This window comes from Oncorhynchus masou, chromosome 5 (assembly GCF_036934945.1).
Source record: "Oncorhynchus masou masou isolate Uvic2021 chromosome 5, UVic_Omas_1.1, whole genome shotgun sequence".
In the NCBI taxonomy this organism is placed as follows: Eukaryota; Metazoa; Chordata; class Actinopteri; order Salmoniformes; family Salmonidae; genus Oncorhynchus; species Oncorhynchus masou.
The window spans coordinates 29219331-29238177 of record NC_088216.1 but is presented as its reverse complement, the minus strand read 5'-3'; the positions used below and the strand labels follow the sequence as shown (position 1 = coordinate 29238177).

General features: G+C 41.4%; 1 protein-coding gene across 1 annotated transcript in view; it reads right to left on the bottom strand.

Moving 5' to 3' along the window:
• Positions 1–18847, bottom strand: part of LOC135539360 (protein kinase C alpha type) — a 204167-nt gene that overhangs the window by 4118 nt on the left and 181202 nt on the right. The window contains exon 16 of the mRNA XM_064965190.1: positions 13558–13698. Coding sequence (XP_064821262.1) covers positions 13558–13698 — 141 coding nt within the window. The remainder of the gene's footprint in view (positions 1–13557; positions 13699–18847) is intronic.

Sequence of the window (18847 nt, the reverse complement as noted above, 5' to 3'; positions counted from 1 at the left end):
ATCCCAGTACGAGTCCCAAATGACATCCGATTCCTTTTATAGTGCGTCTACTTTTGACCAGAGCCCTATGGGCCCTAAAGTAGTGCACTGTGGAGGGAATTGGATGCCATTTGGGAGGAAACCCCAGTCACCTGGATTATAAGGTTTTTAATGCAACGGAATCCAATGGTTTTAAAGAGTAACATTGGCGTGCAGCTGTGAAACAGCAATCTGTACGAAGACGACTTTGGAAAGAGTCGCAGGGGGAGTTGAGGGAGATGATGTCAGGATCTCTACAGTCAAACACGTCTTAGTCGCTCCTGACCCGATAACCTGTTTGGATGTACAGTGGGGTCCGTAATTATTGACACACTGAAGTGTGCCTCAGTTGGTAGGGTTCGATTCCCAAAGGGGACCGGTATGGAAATGCATGCACTCCTTACTGTTAGTGGTTCAGGGTAAGAGAGTCTGCTAAATTACTCAAATGTAAAAGAAAGAGGAGCAATAACGACTGTATAAAATAATTCAAATACTGAGCTATATTGTATGCTCACAAAAATGTGGAAATTATACTATTTTATACTAATAAAATTGCTCAGAAAAAAACATTTTGTTTAACAAGTACAAATGGTCAAAGATCATACCCCCAAGACATGGTAACCTCCCTGTTATTGTAATGGTGAGAGGTTAGCATGTCTTGAGGGTATGATCATTGACAATATAACTTTCTCAATCATCATTATTCAGGACTCATTCAGGATTATCCACAATCATGGTAGGGGCCACATTCATGTGGAGGTGTTTAGAAACTTGTTCTATTCTTATTCATAATAAAACAGACTCCAAAATGACACAATACATTTTTAACCATTCATATCTATTGGGCACAAAATAATCTGAAACACAATCAAAACGAACTGCAAATGCATCCAACAAGTTTGTAGAGTCACAAGCTTGATGTAGTCATTGCATGCTATGGACCAAACACTAAACTATTTCTTTAGTTCTAAGAATCTTTAGGGGTGTCAATCATTTTGACCCCTACCATTTAAAATAAAAAAATATTACTTTTGAAACTAAATAATTTTCTCTGAGCAATTGTATCAGTATAAAATAATATTACATATCCCATTTATTGAGCAAACAATAGTTGAATTATTTATTTTATGTGGTCCTTATTGCTCATCTTTATCAAGAGTGCCAATCATTTCGGAACCCCACTGTATGTAGACGTTTTACGTAACATCTGATCTCCACTGTTTGTAGAGGTTTTACGTAACATCTGACCCCCACTGTATGTAGAGGTTTTACGTAACATCTGACCCCGACTGTATGTAGAGGTTTTACGTAACATCTGACCCCCACTGTATGTAGAGGTTTTACGTAACATCTGACCCCCACTGTATGTAGAGGTTTTACGTAACATCTGACCCCCACTGTATGTAGAGGTTTTACGTAACATCTGACCCCCACTGTATGTAGAGGTTTTACGTAACATCTGACCCCCACTGTTTGTAGAGGTTTTACGTAACATCTGACCCCCACTGTTTGTAGAGGTTTTACGTAACATCTGACCTCCACTGTTTGTAGAGGTTTTACGTAACATCTGACCCCCACTGTTTGTAGAGGTTTTACGTAACATCTGACCCCCACTGTATGTAGAGGTTTTACGTAACATCTGACCCCGACTGTATGTAGAGGTTTTACGTAACATCTGACCCCCACTGTATGTAGAGGTTTTACGTAACATCTGACCCCCACTGTATGTAGAGGTTTTACGTAACATCTGACCCCCACTGTTTGTAGAGGTTTTACGTAACATCTGACCCCCACTGTTTGTAGAGGTTTTACGTAACATCTGACCTCCACTGTTTGTAGAGGTTTTACGTAACATCTGACCCCCACTGTTTGTAGAGGTTTTACGTAACATCTGACCCCCACTGTATGTAGAGGTTTTACGTAACATCTGACCCCGACTGTATGTAGAGGTTTTACGTAACATCTGACCCCCACTGTCAAAGCTGATTGCGTTGCGACAAACAGGAAGTTCACTTGAATCAAAATAGCAACAGCAGGTTGTCAAAGGGATAATTGGAGTGTTGACAAGAGCAGAGCAAACCTCTGCTATTGAATGTGAGAAAAGTTGAGCCGCTTTCATCCTTTCAACCTATCAATAGCATGGAGAAGTATCAGGCGAGGATGGTTGGATTAGCATTCCACAGCTAACAAGCCAAGGTCAACTCTGTGAACGCTCTGGGAGCATGGGTGTACATCTCATTTCGGTCATCTACAAGAAAACATACATTATGTGATTCATTTGTATGTATGTACAGTATGACATAGTTCTCAATGGAGTCAAGCCAGCATTCAGTTGTCTTATTTCAATTGTATTGTGTACGTTTTTTAAACTTGAATGCAAAATGGGCAGAGAAATCGATTTACACTATACATTTGAGTCATTTAGCAGATGCCTTTACCCAGAGTGACTGGAGAATACATCTGCTTAAGTATTTTGCATCCGTCTTGAATAATTGTTACATGACAGTATGTCATTACATCTGAATAAGAGCAGCTGCTCTAGCCCTACGGCATTACTGAAGAACATTAGGGCGACTGGGACGCAAATGGCACAAAATGGCCGCCAACACCAAAAATACTGCTGTCAGTAACATCACACTTCTGACACCCTTTAAAGTGCCTGGCACTGTGGCTTGAACTTGTGAAGGCCTCAATTCTACTTCATGACACAGTGTGCCTTCTAACAATTGATACGTGAAGGCCTGTAGAGTTTGGTGGAACATTTCTTTTCAAAGGCAATCTTCCCCAAAATGGTGGTTTATTTTGGAGGCTACTGGTTGGTTGCAGTGATTCCCTCTTGGGTTGGGTCTTAAGAGTCTAAGGATTGTCGCCAGTACCTTGGTTAATTGGGTAAATTCAAATATATAACTCAAAACGCTTTAGGACCATTACATTGCTACGGATACAGTCAACACATAAAATGACAATGGTAAATCTATAATAACACACCACAGTTCACAGGGGCATTACAAAGAGCACAGGCAGTGGGGACTGGGGAATTAAAGACTTATTCTCCAACTTCACAGTGTGGTTCTGTGTTTACACCAGAAACCCTGCTGCACCTCTTCTTCTCGCTCTGTCCTCATCAGTTATTCCACCTACACTGTGTGTGTGTGTGTGTTCGTCCTACTTAATGGGCTTTAAACCTCCCCAGGAACCTGGCAGGGAATATCCCTCCCTCTCTATATCTCTCTCTGTTCTGTAAGCCGGCATGGGAAAAGGATATGGGTCGATTTACATTACTTAGCAGAGACAAGCAGATGCAAGCTGTACTGTGCTGGCCTCGTTACGCACCTGTAACAGGGTTGGTTATGCTTCCTCTTGCTACTGCAGAAATATTTATTTGGATGTTTATTTATTCAGATTGGTTAGTTGAATTTACATGTCAATAAGGTGTAATGCCATTGGCCATACTTGCAGATAGGGGAAGATTGGTGATATATTGACTCGAAATCTACATCAATCACTGATTAGGACACCTCAGAAATACACCCAACATAGTTGCTGGAACCATGCCCGAAAGGACAATGTGAAAGGTAAAAAACCGAGCCAGCACAGTAATGTTTGGGTTGGCATGAGAGTGCGAAAGTGTTTTTTTAACATGGAAAGCCTGGGTCTGGATGTGGAAGTTCTTTCTCCAGAGTGGAATTCACTATGGATTCCCTATGGAGGTCTACATTGTTGTACGGCTGTGTGTGTTCCACTGTGCTTGGAAAATCTTCATTGATTGGGATGGTGTGGTCGTCTACACGGCACGCTGGTGGTGGTATGTGTCTGTTCAAAATAGAAAAGTCCCATTGTCCTGTATTCAGAGTTGGGTGGTGTATATGTGTGTGTGTGTTCAGTGAGCCTGGGGGCTCTGACTGTACTCCTGTGTCCTCCTTGACTCCTAAACTGACAGACAGGTGACACTGGCTCCCAGCCACCCACTGTCACTCTGTGTCAAGGCACAGTAGAACAGAGGAGAGGAAAACAGCCACAACACATATCAACATAGAAGAGAGAAGGCACATACTGATATGGCGACATCTTTGTGGCGCAAAACAGCACAGATCTCCTTGTAATACATATTGTGGAAGGAAAGGCGCATATGAATTCACGCTGACAGATTACGATGACGTTTATGGGTTTTTGTACCAAATGACACCCCGAAACAACAGCATACTCCATTCTATAGACACAAAGATTTGTGCACTCAAACACAGACCCCTGTCAAACCGACCCCACGCACACACATCCTCGCTCTCAAGGTGTCCACACAAGAGATGGATGAAAGGAGTATTGCACAAATTCCTTCCATCCCCCTCTTTCATCAGTCTCCTCGAATACTGTCGTGTCTATTTGGCTTGTTTGAACAATGGCCAGTCAGTCACACATCTCATGTTGATCTTGAGAAACAATCTCCTACACGTTTTCCCAAATCTTCCACTAAAGGCAATAGATTTCTGTCCAACTTCTTTTCTCATCACCTCCTCTCCTCTTTTTCATCCTCCCCCTTTTTGCCTTTGAGACCTAACCCCCGTGTGCAAATGCTAATTCTATTAAATTAATTCAGAAAGTCAAGTGCAATTCCAATTCTGGCTTACTTCCTGAATTGACTGAATGTTGACCCCAATGAAATTGACTCAAACCTGCTGTATAGCTTAGTTTCGATGTGTTTAATGTTTGTTACAATGTCACTCATTGTACACGCTACGTTGTGCTACTCTTAATGACAGATGGCATTGCTCGTAAACTGCCATTTGACGTACTTTGGGTATTTCTCTGTGTCACACACACACAAAAAACACTCGCAACTCAAGCATATTAAAGGAATTATATTTAGTATGATAAATGGTTGTCTGTTTCTATTAAAATGAAGTATTCTCCCTCACCATTTCAAACTCTTCCTCTCTCTCTATCCTACCACAGAACGACCTCAGCATCTCACTGTTGTTTTGATGATCTTCTTACTAGCATCCAGTGCCTTCAGAAAGTATTCATACCCCTCAACTTATTCCACATCTTGTTGTTACAGCCTGAATTCAAATTGGATTACACATATATTTTTTAACCCATCTCCACACAATATACCAAGACGTTTTGGCAAATTTCTTGAAAATTATATACAGAAATATTTGCATATATTTTCACACCTCAGAGTCAATACTTTGTCAGCGAATGCAGCTGTGAGTCTTTCTTGGTAAATCTCTAAGCGTTTCCACGCCTGGATTGTGAAACATTTGCCCATTTTTTTTTCAAAATTCTTCAAGCTCACACATCGGTTGTTGATCATTGCTAGACAACTATTTTCAAGCTGATTTAAGTCAAAACTGTAACTTGGCCACTCAGGAACATTCACTGTCATCTTGGCAAGCAAATTCAGTGTAAATTTGGCTTGTGTTTCAGGTTATTGTCCTGCTGAAAGGTGAATTCATCTCCCAGTGTCTGGTGGAAAGCAGACTGAACCAGGTTTTCCTCTAGGATTTTGCCTGTGCTTAGCTCCATTCCATTTCTTTTATCCTGAAAAACTCCCCAGACTTAACGATAACAAGCATACCCATAACACGATGCAGCCACCATTTTGCTTGAAATTATGCAGAGTGGTACTCAGTAATGTGTTGTATTGGATTTGCCCCAAACAAAAACATTGTATTCTGGACAAAAATGTAATTGCTTTGCCAAAAATGTTTCACTATTGCTTAGGTACCTTGTTGCAAACAGGATGCATGTTTTATTCTGTATAGGTTTCCTTCTTTTCACTCTGTCAATTATGTTAGTATTGTGCAGCAACTACAAGGTTGTTGATCCATCCTCAGTTTTCTCCTATCACATGTAACTGTTTTAAATTCACCATTGGCCTCATGCTGAAATCTCTGAATGGTTTCCTTCCTCTCAGGCAACTGAGTTAGGAAGGACACTTGTGTCTTTGTGGGTGTATTGATACACCATCCAACGTGTCATTAATAACTTCACCATGCTCAAAGAGATATTCAATGTCAACTTTTTTTTTTAACCCTTCTACCAACAGGTGCCCTTTTTTGCAAAGCATTGATAAAACCTCCCTGGTCTTTGTGGTTGAATCTGTGATTGAAATTCACTGCTCGACTGAGGGACCTTAAAGATAATCGTATGTGTGGGGTAAAGAGATTAGGTTGTCATAAAAAAATTATGTCATAACACAATTATTGCACACAGAGTGAGTCCATGCAACTTGTTAACATTTTACTCCTGAACTTATTTAGGCTTGCAAAAACAAATACATATTGACTCAAGGCTTTTCAGCTTTTCATGTTGAATTAATTTGTAAAAATATCAAAAAACATAACTCCACTTTGACACTATGGGGTATTGCGTGTAGACAGTGACAGAAAATGTCAATTTAATCCATTTTAAATTCAGGTTGTAACAACAAAATGTGGAAAAAGTCAATGGATGTGAATTCTTTGAGGCACTGTATCTTTGGTCAACAACACTTAAAATACTACAGTTGTTTCATCCATCCTTCAAAATCAGTTGGTCTATAGTAATGTCCTAATTGTTCTTTAGTAATCAGATAATACTATTAGGTTTCTGTCTCAAATGAATCTAGAAGGGAAAATCCAAAAAGAACACAGACAACCACCACCACTAAAAACATATGACTCATAGACAGTCCAAAATGTAGATTGGTGAGTTTGTTCATACAGTATTTTTCATGTGTTTATCTGTGTGTGTATGTTTGTGTCTGACCTACAGTATGTGTTTCAGACCTACAGTATGTGTGTTTCAGACCTACAGTATGTGTGTTTCAGACCTACAGTATGTGTGTTTCAGACCTACAGTATGTGTGTTTCAGACCTACAGTATGTGTGTTTCAGACCTACAGTATGTGTGTTTCAGACCTACAGTATGTGTGTTTCAGACCTACAGTATGTGTGTTTCAGACCTACAGTATGTGTGTTTCAGACCTACAGTATGTGTGTTTCAGACCTACAGTATGTGTGTTTCAGACCTACAGTATGTGTGTTTCAGACCTACAGTATGTGTGTTTCAGACCTACAGTATGTGTGTTTCAGACCTACAGTATGTGTGTTTCAGACCTACAGTATGTGTGTTTCAGACCTACAGTATGTGTGTTTCAGACCTACAGTATGTGTGTTTCAGACCTACAGTATGTGTGTTTCAGACCTACAGTACCTACAGTATGTGTGTTTCAGACCTACAGTATGTGTGTTTCAGACCTACAGTATGTGTGTTTCAGACCTACAGTATGTGTGTTTCAGACCTACAGTATGTGTGTTTCAGACCTACAGTATGTGTGTTTCAGACCTACAGTATGTGTGTTTCACAGCACCTCAGCCTTGCCTTATGTTCCAATCCAACACTTCCTCAATATGACTCAACGAGTCTCAAGTAGCCATTTGTCCCTTTTAATACTCGGGCAACGACATAAATTTAATCAAATAAATGCCTTTTTTAAATAAACGACGGCTCTAAATGTTTTATTTACCAGGTTAACCATGAATTGTTTACGAGGTTTATTGTTTGATTTGTTACATTAAATAATTCAGGGATGACAAAAAAAAAGTAAGGCAATCTTTTTTTAATAGCCAGTAAGAAACTGCTAACCATTGACTGCTAACAGCTTAGAACTTATAGCTAACAGACAAGCAGAAAAACAGTCAACAACATAGGGAGTACAAACCCCTAGAAATCGTCCGATCGCCCTCCAGTGGCAAGTAAGAACTGCCGAAAATGCACAGTTACCAGGAGAATAATTCTGGCAAGGAATTATTATTATTTTTTATTAATTTTTTATTAATAGAGGCATACTAAGACAAAAGAAACATGACACAGCATGTAAATGATAACACATTGGTGCAGGGAATGAAGAAATGAATTAAAATGTTGGAAGTGAATGCTGGAATTATACATGCAAATGAGCAAAAGCTGTGCTCATTAAGGAAATAGACACCTGGCTCAAATAGAAGTTTGTCTCCAATAAGCACCTGTTGTGTTCAGTGATTGAAGCAAATAAACACCCGGGCTATTAATTTAAGTTTTACGGTGAGCTCCCTGACCACAGTGATTCCATCACCATTAATCAGCAAGTCTTATATCCTTCCACTTTGACCCACTTCCATCTTTACAAACTTAAACCACATATCAAGTGGTTCTCTAAATATGAGTCTAGATAAGCTGTATCTATAAATAGCTACTGTAGCAGGTGTTCTTGTTATTCTTCCCTGCGTTCTATCTGTCCTGCTCTGTTTCCGATAGATGGATAAACCCTCTAGTGTTCATAATCTGGGTCTCACTGTACCTGGCTATTAAATGGCAATCTCCCAGCTGTCAGAAAAGGCATGAAGTGTGATTGATTCAGGAGAGGATGGATGAGGAGGAGAGGATGAGGATTAGAGAGACAGAGGCAGGTCAGGGAGGGATGGGTGGCGGTGTAAAGATGAATCTAATGACAGACAATTGGTTGTAATAGACTCCCGGTGGTGCCTGTGTTACAACTCCAGTGTGGAGTTGGATTGAAATGGATGATGGTTATTATAGGTCAGGGGAAGAGGTTTAGTTCTCTCTCTCACACACACACACACACACACACACACACACACACACACACACACACACACACACAGGTCTGTCCATATATCTTTTTACTTTCCATCTATCATTCTCCTTTCATCTTGTCACTTGTCTTTCATCCACACACACCTGCAGTCAAACACTCCTCTACCCACATACTCATACTGGAGTCCACACACCAACACACACCTCTATCCACATACTGGAGTCCACACACCAACATACACCTCTACCTACATACTCATACTGGAGTCCACACACCAACACACATACATACTGGAGTACTCATACTGGAGTCCACACACCAACACACTCCCTACATACTCATACTGGAGTCCACACACCTAACATACACACACCTCTACCTACATACTCATACTGGAGTCCACACACCAACACACTACCCTCTACCTACATACTCATACTGGAGTCAACACACACCATACTCATACTGGAGTCCACACACCAACACACACCTCTACCTACATACTCATACTGGAGTCCACACACCAACACACACCTCTACCTACATACTCATACTGGAGTCCACACACCAACACACCCCTCTACCTACATACTCATACTGGAGTCCACACACCAACACATACTCATACTCCACACACCAACACACATACATACTCATACTGGAGTCCACACACCAACACACACCTCTACCTACATACTCATACTGGAGTCCACACACCAGCGCGAGACTCCAGGGACAGTGGGAGGCCAGTATTCACCTTGTGAGAAGCACAAGGGGTTTGGAACAGAAGTACGCTGCACATTTAAAAGGAAGACAGACAATGAAGACACACACACCTGAACGTGCACACCGAAGGACTTACTTCGTCCCTTTCACATACATCACTTTCATAATAAAGTATGTTTTGTCTGTGTGGGTGCGTGTGCGTTCACACAGGGATTCAGAAACACTCCCTGACTTCGTATGACAGCGAGTCCGCTCATGTTAAAGACGTACATACATAAGGCATGGGCATGCTGTTAATTATGCATCGCCAACGCCTTCCATTGCGACGGTCTAAGTCATTATACAGGTCTTACAGGGTTGTTTTGACCGTGTTTAAAGGGGGGCAGCGAGAAGCTGCATTCTATCATGGTTTGGCTCTGGTCCAGGGCGTTATGTGCGGCTGAGCCTTCTTCCACTGCATCTGGATGAATGGAAAGAATTAGGAGGTTGACGTAACACCCTGGACCAGAGCGAGGACAGATTGCTACGGAAGGGTTTGATGGTTGGTCATGAGTCAACTAGCCTGCTGCATTGCTGCTGAAATGTGGACCCTCCACATGCAATACACAGGCGGCGTCCCAAATGGCATCCTATTCCCTTTATAGGGCACCATGTAAGGAATAGGGTGCCATTTGGGACGTATCCACAGTTGGTGTAGTTGCATCCGTTAGGATGATTAGATATCACTTGACATTAATTTGACCCTATTACGATGTAAAGTAACAGTAATAACTGCTAACATAGTAGTTATAGGTTTTACTATGTCGTTCCATGGTAATAGGGCTGTTGCAGAATCAGTTATTACACAACTGGAATAAAGAATATGTAAGTACACTAACTTGCCAAAGGTTATTCCACATATGTGACTCCGGATGTTATTACACACTCGGTTGTTCCACTATGTAACTACTGTTTTGTAATTACACATTTGAATGTCAACTGTGAATGTTGATCTCTGGGGAATATTCTCATTGCTGGGAGATCTAAGCACATACTGTACGTGTACAGTCATGGCCAAAAGTTTTGAGAATGACACAAATCTGAATTTTAACAAAGTTTGCTGCTTCAGTGTCTTAAGATATTTTTGTCAGATGTTATGATGGAATACTGAAGTATAATTACAAGCATTTCATAAGTGTCAAAGGCTTTTATTGACAATTACATGAAGTTGATGCAAAGTGTCAATATTTGCAGTGTTGACCCTTCTTTTTCAAGACCTCTGCAATCTGCCCTGGCATGCTGTCAATTAACTTCTGGGCCACATCCTGACTGATGGCAGCCCATTATTGCATAATCAATGCTTGGAGTTTGTCAGAATTTGTGAGGTTTTGTTTGTCCACCCGCCTCTTGAGAATTGACCACAAGTTCTCAATGGGAATAAGGTCTGGGGAGTTTCCTGACCATGGACCCAAACTATTGATGTTTTGTTCCCCGAGCCACTTAGTTATCACTTTTGCCTTATGCAAGGTGCTCCATCATGCTGGAAAAGGCATTGTTCATCACCAAACTGTTCCTGGATAGTTGGGAGAAGTTGTTCTCGGAGGATGTGTTGGTACCATTCTTTATTCATGGCTGAGTTCTTAGGCAAAATTGTGAGTGAGCCCACTCCATTGGATGAGAAGCAACCCCACACATGAATGGTCTCAGGATGTTTTACTGTTGGCATGACACAGGATTGATGGTAGCGCTCACCTTGTCTTCTCCGGACAAGCTTTATTCAGGATGCTCCAAACAATCGGAAAGGGGATTCATCAGAGAAAATGACTTTACCCCAGTCCTCAGCAGTCCAATCCCTGTACCTTTTGCAGAATATCAGTCTGTCCCTGATGTTTTTCCTGGAGAGAAGTGGCTTCTTTGCTGCCCTTCTTGACACCAGGTCATCCTCCAAAAGTCTTTGCCTCACTGTGCGTGCAGATACACTCACACCTGCCTGCTGCCATTCCTGAGCAAGCTCTGTACTGGTGGTGCCCTGATCCCACAGCTGAATCAACTTTAGGATACGGTCCTGGTGCTTGCTGGACTTTCTTGGGCGCCCTGAAGCCTTCTTCACAACAATTGAACCGCTCTCCTTGAAGTTCTTGATGAAACGATAAATGGTTGATTTGGGTGCAATCTTACTGGCAGCAATATGCTTGCCTGTGAAGCCCTTTTTGTGCAAAGCAATGATGACGACACGTGTTTCCTTTCAGGTAACTATGGTTGACAGAGGAAGAACACTGATTCCATGCACCACTCTCCTTTTGAAGCTTCTAATCTGTTATTTGAACTCAATCAGCATGACAGAGTAATCTCCAGCCTTGTCCTCATCAACACTCACACCTGTGTTAACGAGAGAATCACTGACATGTCAGCTGGTCCTTTTGTGGCAGGGCTGATATGCAGTGGAAATGTTTTTTGGGGGATTCAGTTCATTTGCATGGCAAAGAGGGACTTTGCAATTAATTGCAATTCATCTGACTACTCTTCATAACATTCTGGAGTATATGCAAATTTCCATCATACAAACTGAGGCAGCAGATTTTGCGAAAATTAATATTTGTGTCATTCTCAAAACTTTTGGCCACGACCTTACACTACCGTTCAAAAGTTTGGGGTCACCGAGAAATTTCCCGCAAAACACCAGTCTCAACATCAACAGCGAAGAGGCGACTCTGGGATGTTGGCCTCCTAGGCAGAGTTCCTCTATCCAATGTCTGTGTTATTTTGCCCATCTTAATCTTTTATTTTTATTGGCCAGTCTGAGATATGGCTTTTTCTTTCTGCCTAGAAGGCAAGCATCCCGGAGTTGCCTCTTCACTGTTGACGTTGAGACTGGTGATTTACGGGTACTATTTAATGAAGCTGCCAGTTGAGGACTTGTGAGGCGTCTGTTTCTCAAACTAGACACTAATGTATTTGTCCTCTTGCTCAATTGTGCATCGGGGCCTCCCTCTCCTCTTTCTATCCTGATTAGAGCCAGTTTGCCCTGTTCTGTGCAGGGAGTAGTACACAGCTTTGTACGAGATCTTCAGTTTCTTGGCAATTTCTCGCATGGAATAGCCTTCATTTCTCAGAACAAGAATAGACTGATGAGTTTCAGAAGAAAGTGCTTTGTTTCTGGCCGTTTTGAGCCTGTAATCGAACCTACAAATGTTGATGCTCCAGACTCTCAACTAGTCTAAAGAAGGACAGTTTTATTGCTTCTTTAATCAGAACAACAGTTTTCAGCTGTGCTAACATAATTGCAAAAGGGTTTTCTAATGATCAATTAGCCTTTTAAAATTGTAAACTTGGATTAGCTAACACAACGTGCCATTGGAACACAGGAGTGATTGTTGCTGATAATGGGTCTATGTACGCCTATGAAGATATTCCATTAAAAATCAGCCGCTTCCAGCTACAATAGTCATTTACAACATAAACAATGTCTACACTGTATTTCTGATCAATTTTATGTTATTTTAATGGACAAAAATGTAGCTTTTCTTTAAAAAACAAGGACATTTCTAAGTGACCCCAAACTTTTGAAAGGTAACGTATATGTGAATAAAATTTGTATTATTGTATTGTAGCCCATGCCGAGGCTTTGTCGTTAGAAAAGGTTGTCTTTTGTTCAGTGTGACGACTGAGAGACCATAGCCGCTGGGGCTTTGCCATGCTAAACAAATGGTGCTGGACCAGAATGGACTGTAACCTGTGAGAGTTGCCAAACAGACACCATTCAGATGCAGGCCAATCTGATCTGACAACAGACCAGGTGGAAGTCTGCCTGGGCTCTACTAGGATGACAGACGGCCGCCGGACATTCACAGGTGTGTGTCTCTATGTGTGTGTGTCTCTATTGTACACGTTTGCATAGTTCGTATGTGTGTGTGTGTGTGTGTGTGTGTGTAAGTATGTTCACGCGTGTGTATGTGTCTGTGTATACATAAAAGTGTGTGTGTGTGAGTTGTTACTCATCTGAATGGGAGACTGAGATCGCATCAGATAGTAAGCAACCACACACTCCTCAGTGGAGTAAATGTCCATTGTGTGTGACAACGGGCCAGACATACCAATGAATACAAAGCTACGATTGAGCCACCATTTCAATAATTTTGCATTTAAGAAGAAATATCGATTACCAAAGCGAATAACAACTTGTACAATGTCATTTTTTTAAACCTCATTTTAATCAGACATGGGTAGGTTGTGTGTATGTGTGTGTGACTCACCCCTTTGGGCTTGAAGGGGGGTTGGATCTCGCGGTTCTGGAGACGTTCCCAATCGATGCGTCTGAAGAAGGCGTGCTCCCGGATGTCCCTCTCTCCCTCGGAGCCGCAGCCCAGACGCTTCGACGGGTGTTTGGTCATCAGCTGGGAGGGATAAGAAAGGAAAGGCCCTAGAGTTAGAATAGAAATTTTACAGATAGAAATGTCACTATTGTGTCAATCAGGGAAGGACCATAGACATAGTGGCATTTAGATCTACAGAAACCTATGTGATCATCAGCAGGCGGAGGATGAGAGAGCCAGTTAGAACGTCTGGAGGAGACAGACCGTAGAAAAGATAGATAGCCATAGAAAGACTAAATAGATTCCATATTCTATTATTTGCTCATTGGCGGAGGTTGGGAAAAGAAGAAGGGAGGAATGGGAACATGAGTCATTATGAGTTTAACGGAGACCATTGAAATAGGATGAGTGGAATGGATAACAACAGACTCACAGCAAGTTAGTATTGGAATGAGGGTCGTCGAGAGTCAATATGGGGGCAGTTATTTTCTACGCTTCCTCTTTTTATTCTCTCTTTTTTTTCTGGGTCAGTAGGGAGCCAAACAGATGGGGTTTGGTAAAAAGGAATTTGTCTCTCTTAGATGTAATGTGTTATTGTTGTCACTTACAATCGCACAGCAGGAGGCGACGTGGGGGCGCACTTTGTAGAAAACAACTCAACATTGAAAAACGATCAAACAAACGTATTTCCTTGTTAAACTAGAGGAGAAACCACACTCAAAAAAACATCATGACAAATGTCAATAATGACAGGCACTCTTTGTGGGTTGGATTCCCACTGGGGCCTGCCGCGCGAAAATGTGTGAACGTACTACTGTAAGATGTTTTGGATAACAGCATCTGCAAAACGGCATATACAGTTGAAGTCGTAAGTTTACATACACCTTAGCCAAATACATTTAAACTCAGTTTTTCACAATTCCTGACATTTAATCCTAGTAAAAAATAATCTGTTTTAGGTCAGTTAGGATCACCACTTTATTTTAAGAATGTGAAATGTCAGAATAATAGTTGAGAGAATGATTTATTTCAGCTTTTATTTCTTTCATCACATTCCCAGTGGTTCAGAAGTTTACATACACTCAATTAATATTTGGTAGCATTGCCTTTAAATTGTTTAACTTGGGTCAAACATTTTGGGTAGCCTTCCACAAGCTTCCCACAATAAGTTGGGTGAATATTGGCCCATTCCTCCTGGCAGAGCTGGTGTAACCGAGTCAGGTTAGCAGGCCTCCTTGTTCACACACACTTTTTTAGTTCTGCCCACAAATTTTCCATGGGACTGAGGTCAGGGCTTTGTGGCCACTCCAATAACTTGAATTTGTTGTCCTTAAGCCATTTTACCACAACTTTGGATGTATGCTTGTGGTCATTGTCCAGTTGGAAGACCCATTTGCAACCAAGCTTTAACTTCCTGAATGATGTCTTGAGATGTTGCTTCAATATATCCACATCAATTTCCTTGCTCATAAAGCCATCTATTTTGTGAAGTGCACCAGTCCCTCCTGCAGCAAAGCATCCCCACAACATGATCCTGCCACCCCCATGCTTCACGGTTGGGATGGTGTTCTTCGGCTTGCAAGCCTCCCCCTTTTTCCTCCAAACATAACTATGGTCATTATGGCCAAAGAGTTCTATTTTTGTTTCATCAGACCAGAGGACATTTCTCCAAAAAGTACGATCTTTGTCCTCATGTGCAGTTGCAAACCGTAGTCTGGCTTTTTTATGGCGGTTTTGGAGCAGTGGCTTCTTCCTTGCTGAGCAACCTTTCAGGTTATGTCGATATAGGACTCGTTTTACTGTGGATATAGATACTTTTGTACCTGTTTCCTCCAGCATCGTTACAAGGTCCTTTGCTGCTGTTCTGGGATTGATTTGAACTTTTCGTGCCAAAATACGTTCATCTCTAGGAGACAGAACGCATCTCCTTCCGGAGCAGTATGATGGCTGTGTGGTCCCATAGTGTTTATACTTGCGTACTCTTGTTTGTACAGATGAACATTGTACCTTCAAGTGTTTGGAAATTGTTCCCAAGGATGAACCAGAATTCTTTTTCTGAGGTCTTGGCTGATTAATTTAGATTTTCCCATGATGTCAAGCAAAGAGGCACTGAGTTTGAAGATAGGCCTTGAAATACATCCACAGGTACACCTCCAATTGACTCAAATTATGTCAATTAGGTTATCAGAAGCTTCTAAAGCTATGACAATTTTCTGGAATTTTCCAAGCTGTTTAAAGGCACAGTCAACTTAGTGTATGTAAACTTCTGACCCACTGGAATTGTGATACAGTGAATTAATCTGTCTGTAAACAATTGTTCAAAAAATGACTTGTGTCATGCTCAAAGTAGATGTCCTAATCGACTTGGCAAAACTAGTTTTAATGACTCCAACCTAAGGTGTATGTAAAGTTCCGACTTCAACTGTATTATATATGATAAAAAAAGGAAAACAATGTACTTTTTTTATACAGTACCAGTCTAAGGTTTGGACACACCTACACATTCCAAATTATTTTCTTTATTTATAAAATTTTCTACATTGTAGAATAATAATGAAGACATCAAAACTATGAAATAACACATATGGAATAATGTAGTAACTCCCCAAAAATGTTAAACAATTCTAAATATATTTTATATTTTTTAAAGTAGCCACCCTTTGCCTTGATGACAGCTTTGCACACTTTTTTGCATTCTCTAAACCAGCTTCACCTGGAATACTTTCCCAACAGTCTTGAAGAAGTTCCCTCATATGCTGAGCACTTGTTGGCTGCTTTTCCTTCACTCTGCGGTCCAACTCATCCCAATTGGCTTGAGGTCGGGTAATTGTCGGGTGATTGTGATTGCAGGGCATCTGATGCAACTTTCCATCACTCTCCTTGTTCAAATAGTCCTTACACAGCCTGGAGGTGTTCAGCTAGTCTGCTTCTCACAAAGACACGACGGCTGGAAACAAAAATCTCAAATTTGGACTCAGACCAAAAGGACAGATTTCCACCGGTTTAATGTCCATTGCATGGGTTTCTTAGCCCAAGCACGTCTCTTCTTCTTATTGGTGTACTTTAGTAGTGGTTTCTTTGGAGCAATTCGACCATGAAGGCCTGATTCATGCAGTCTCCTCTGAACAGTTGATGTTGAGATGTGTGTGTTACTTGAACTCCGTGAAGCATTTATTTGGGCTGCAATTTCTGAGGCTGGTAACTCTAATGAACTAATCATCTGAAAGCAGAGGTAACTCTGGGTCTTCATTTCCTGTGGCGGTCCTCATGAGAGACAGTTTCATCATCGCACTTGATGGTTTTTGCGACTGCAAAAAGTTCTTGACATTTTCCGGATTGACCGACGTTCTTGTCTTAAAGTAATGATGGACTGTCATTTCTCTTTGCTTATTTGAGATGTTCTTACCATAATATGGACTTGGTCTTTTACCAAATAGGGCTATCTTCTGTATACCATTGTCACAACACAACTGATTGGCTCAAACGTAATAAGGAAAAAAATATCCACAAATTAAGTTAACAAGGCACACCTGTTAAATGTAATGCATTCCAGGTGACTACCTCATGAAGCTGGTTGAGAGAATGCCAAGAGTGTGCAAAGGGTGGCTACTTTGAAGAACCTCAAATATAAAATATATTTGTAAAAAGTAACACTCTTTGGTTACTACATGATTCCATGTGTGTTATTTCATAGTTTTGATGACTTCACGTTTATTCTACAATGTAGAAAACAGTAAAAAATAAAGAAAGAAAAACCCTGGAATGAGTAGGAGTTCTAAAACTTTTGACTGTGACTGTATATTCATTTTAAAAAATATATATTTTCCTTTATTATTTCCCCTAACCCTACCATCCCTCCCCTAATTGGAGTATACTAACGGACAGCAACACTTATAGGATTCTACTTCCAGCTTATACATACTATATACATTTTACGGACACAGTATATTTTTACAGCAGTTTACAATCCTAGTTGAACACGATTTCTAGCTCTTTTTTTCCTCTCTCTCTTTCTTTCTTTCAGTTTCTCAACACCGTGCGAGGACTTAAGATAGTCCTATTAGAAAGTTGCCCACCTACATTGGAACATAACGCTCATTAGGAGGACGTCTGTCAGTGGGCGTGCGTTACATCAGCAGGGGGTGACATTGGTTGCAGAGCCAGCCTTGCAGGTACAGTACAGTATCATAACAGAAAAACAATCATGTGTTGACATTGAAAAAATGTATTCCTGGACGCGTCCAAAATTGCACCCTATTCCATATGTGGTGCACTACTTTTGACCAGAGTCTCAGTCTTGGGTGGAAGAGTGATATCCACTGCAATTTATTTTTAGTTTGAAACTCTGAACTTTTGGCAGCAACATAGCATCTGGGTATAGTGGAATATACTGTAGGATAGCATAGGGGAGTAAAACGAATCCAGATACTTATCGAACTCCATAAACCTTAAGCTACATTTGCTCAGGCCTCTAGCCCAACACTCACTCACCAAACCATGACTCTCTCTGTGATTCTCCTGAACCCAGTCGTCAGCCCAGTCCCGATGTTCTATCCCATTCGTCATTTCACAGTCTTTGGAAGGGAGTTTGAGGTGAGTCTGAACGTGTGTGTGTGTGAGTGAGTAATCCTAGCTGGTCTAAAGGTGCAGAAAACTCATCCCAGCTGCAGTGTGAAGAGGCCAGGGAGAGTAATGAGAAAAGCTTGGCTAGAGCGCCTTCACACCTCTCCTCTCCTCTCCTCAAAAATTGCAGTGACATAGCGGTGGGGTGATGGCAGCAAAGCATGCTGGGTAATGTAACAACGCCAAAAATAACAACCAGTCCCTCTATCTACTCCTGTCGTCTGTCGGTGGCAGCCACAGAATTGTGACTTAGACACGTGTGTGTGTGTGTCACAGCTGGTGAAAAGGAAAAAGTAATTTGTTAGGGTTGTGTTCACAGCTCATGCTGTTCCCCTACACGTGAAAAGGGAACCCTTGTACGCTGCAAACGGAATCCTGTCTGCTTTGCTTGACTTCACCTTCAAAACGTAAACTTGAGGCCCAAAAGCGGCCTGAGAATGAGTCTGTGTTTGTCTATGGCTGGTGAGCTAAGGGATCATGACCAGGTTCTCAGTGTTCTCTCCTTGCTAGAACACACATACGCACGCGCACACACCTCCCCGAGACCTTTTATTCATGCGAGCCTTAGAGGATGGCCCGTCCACAAAGGCAGAGCATTGGATCAAAG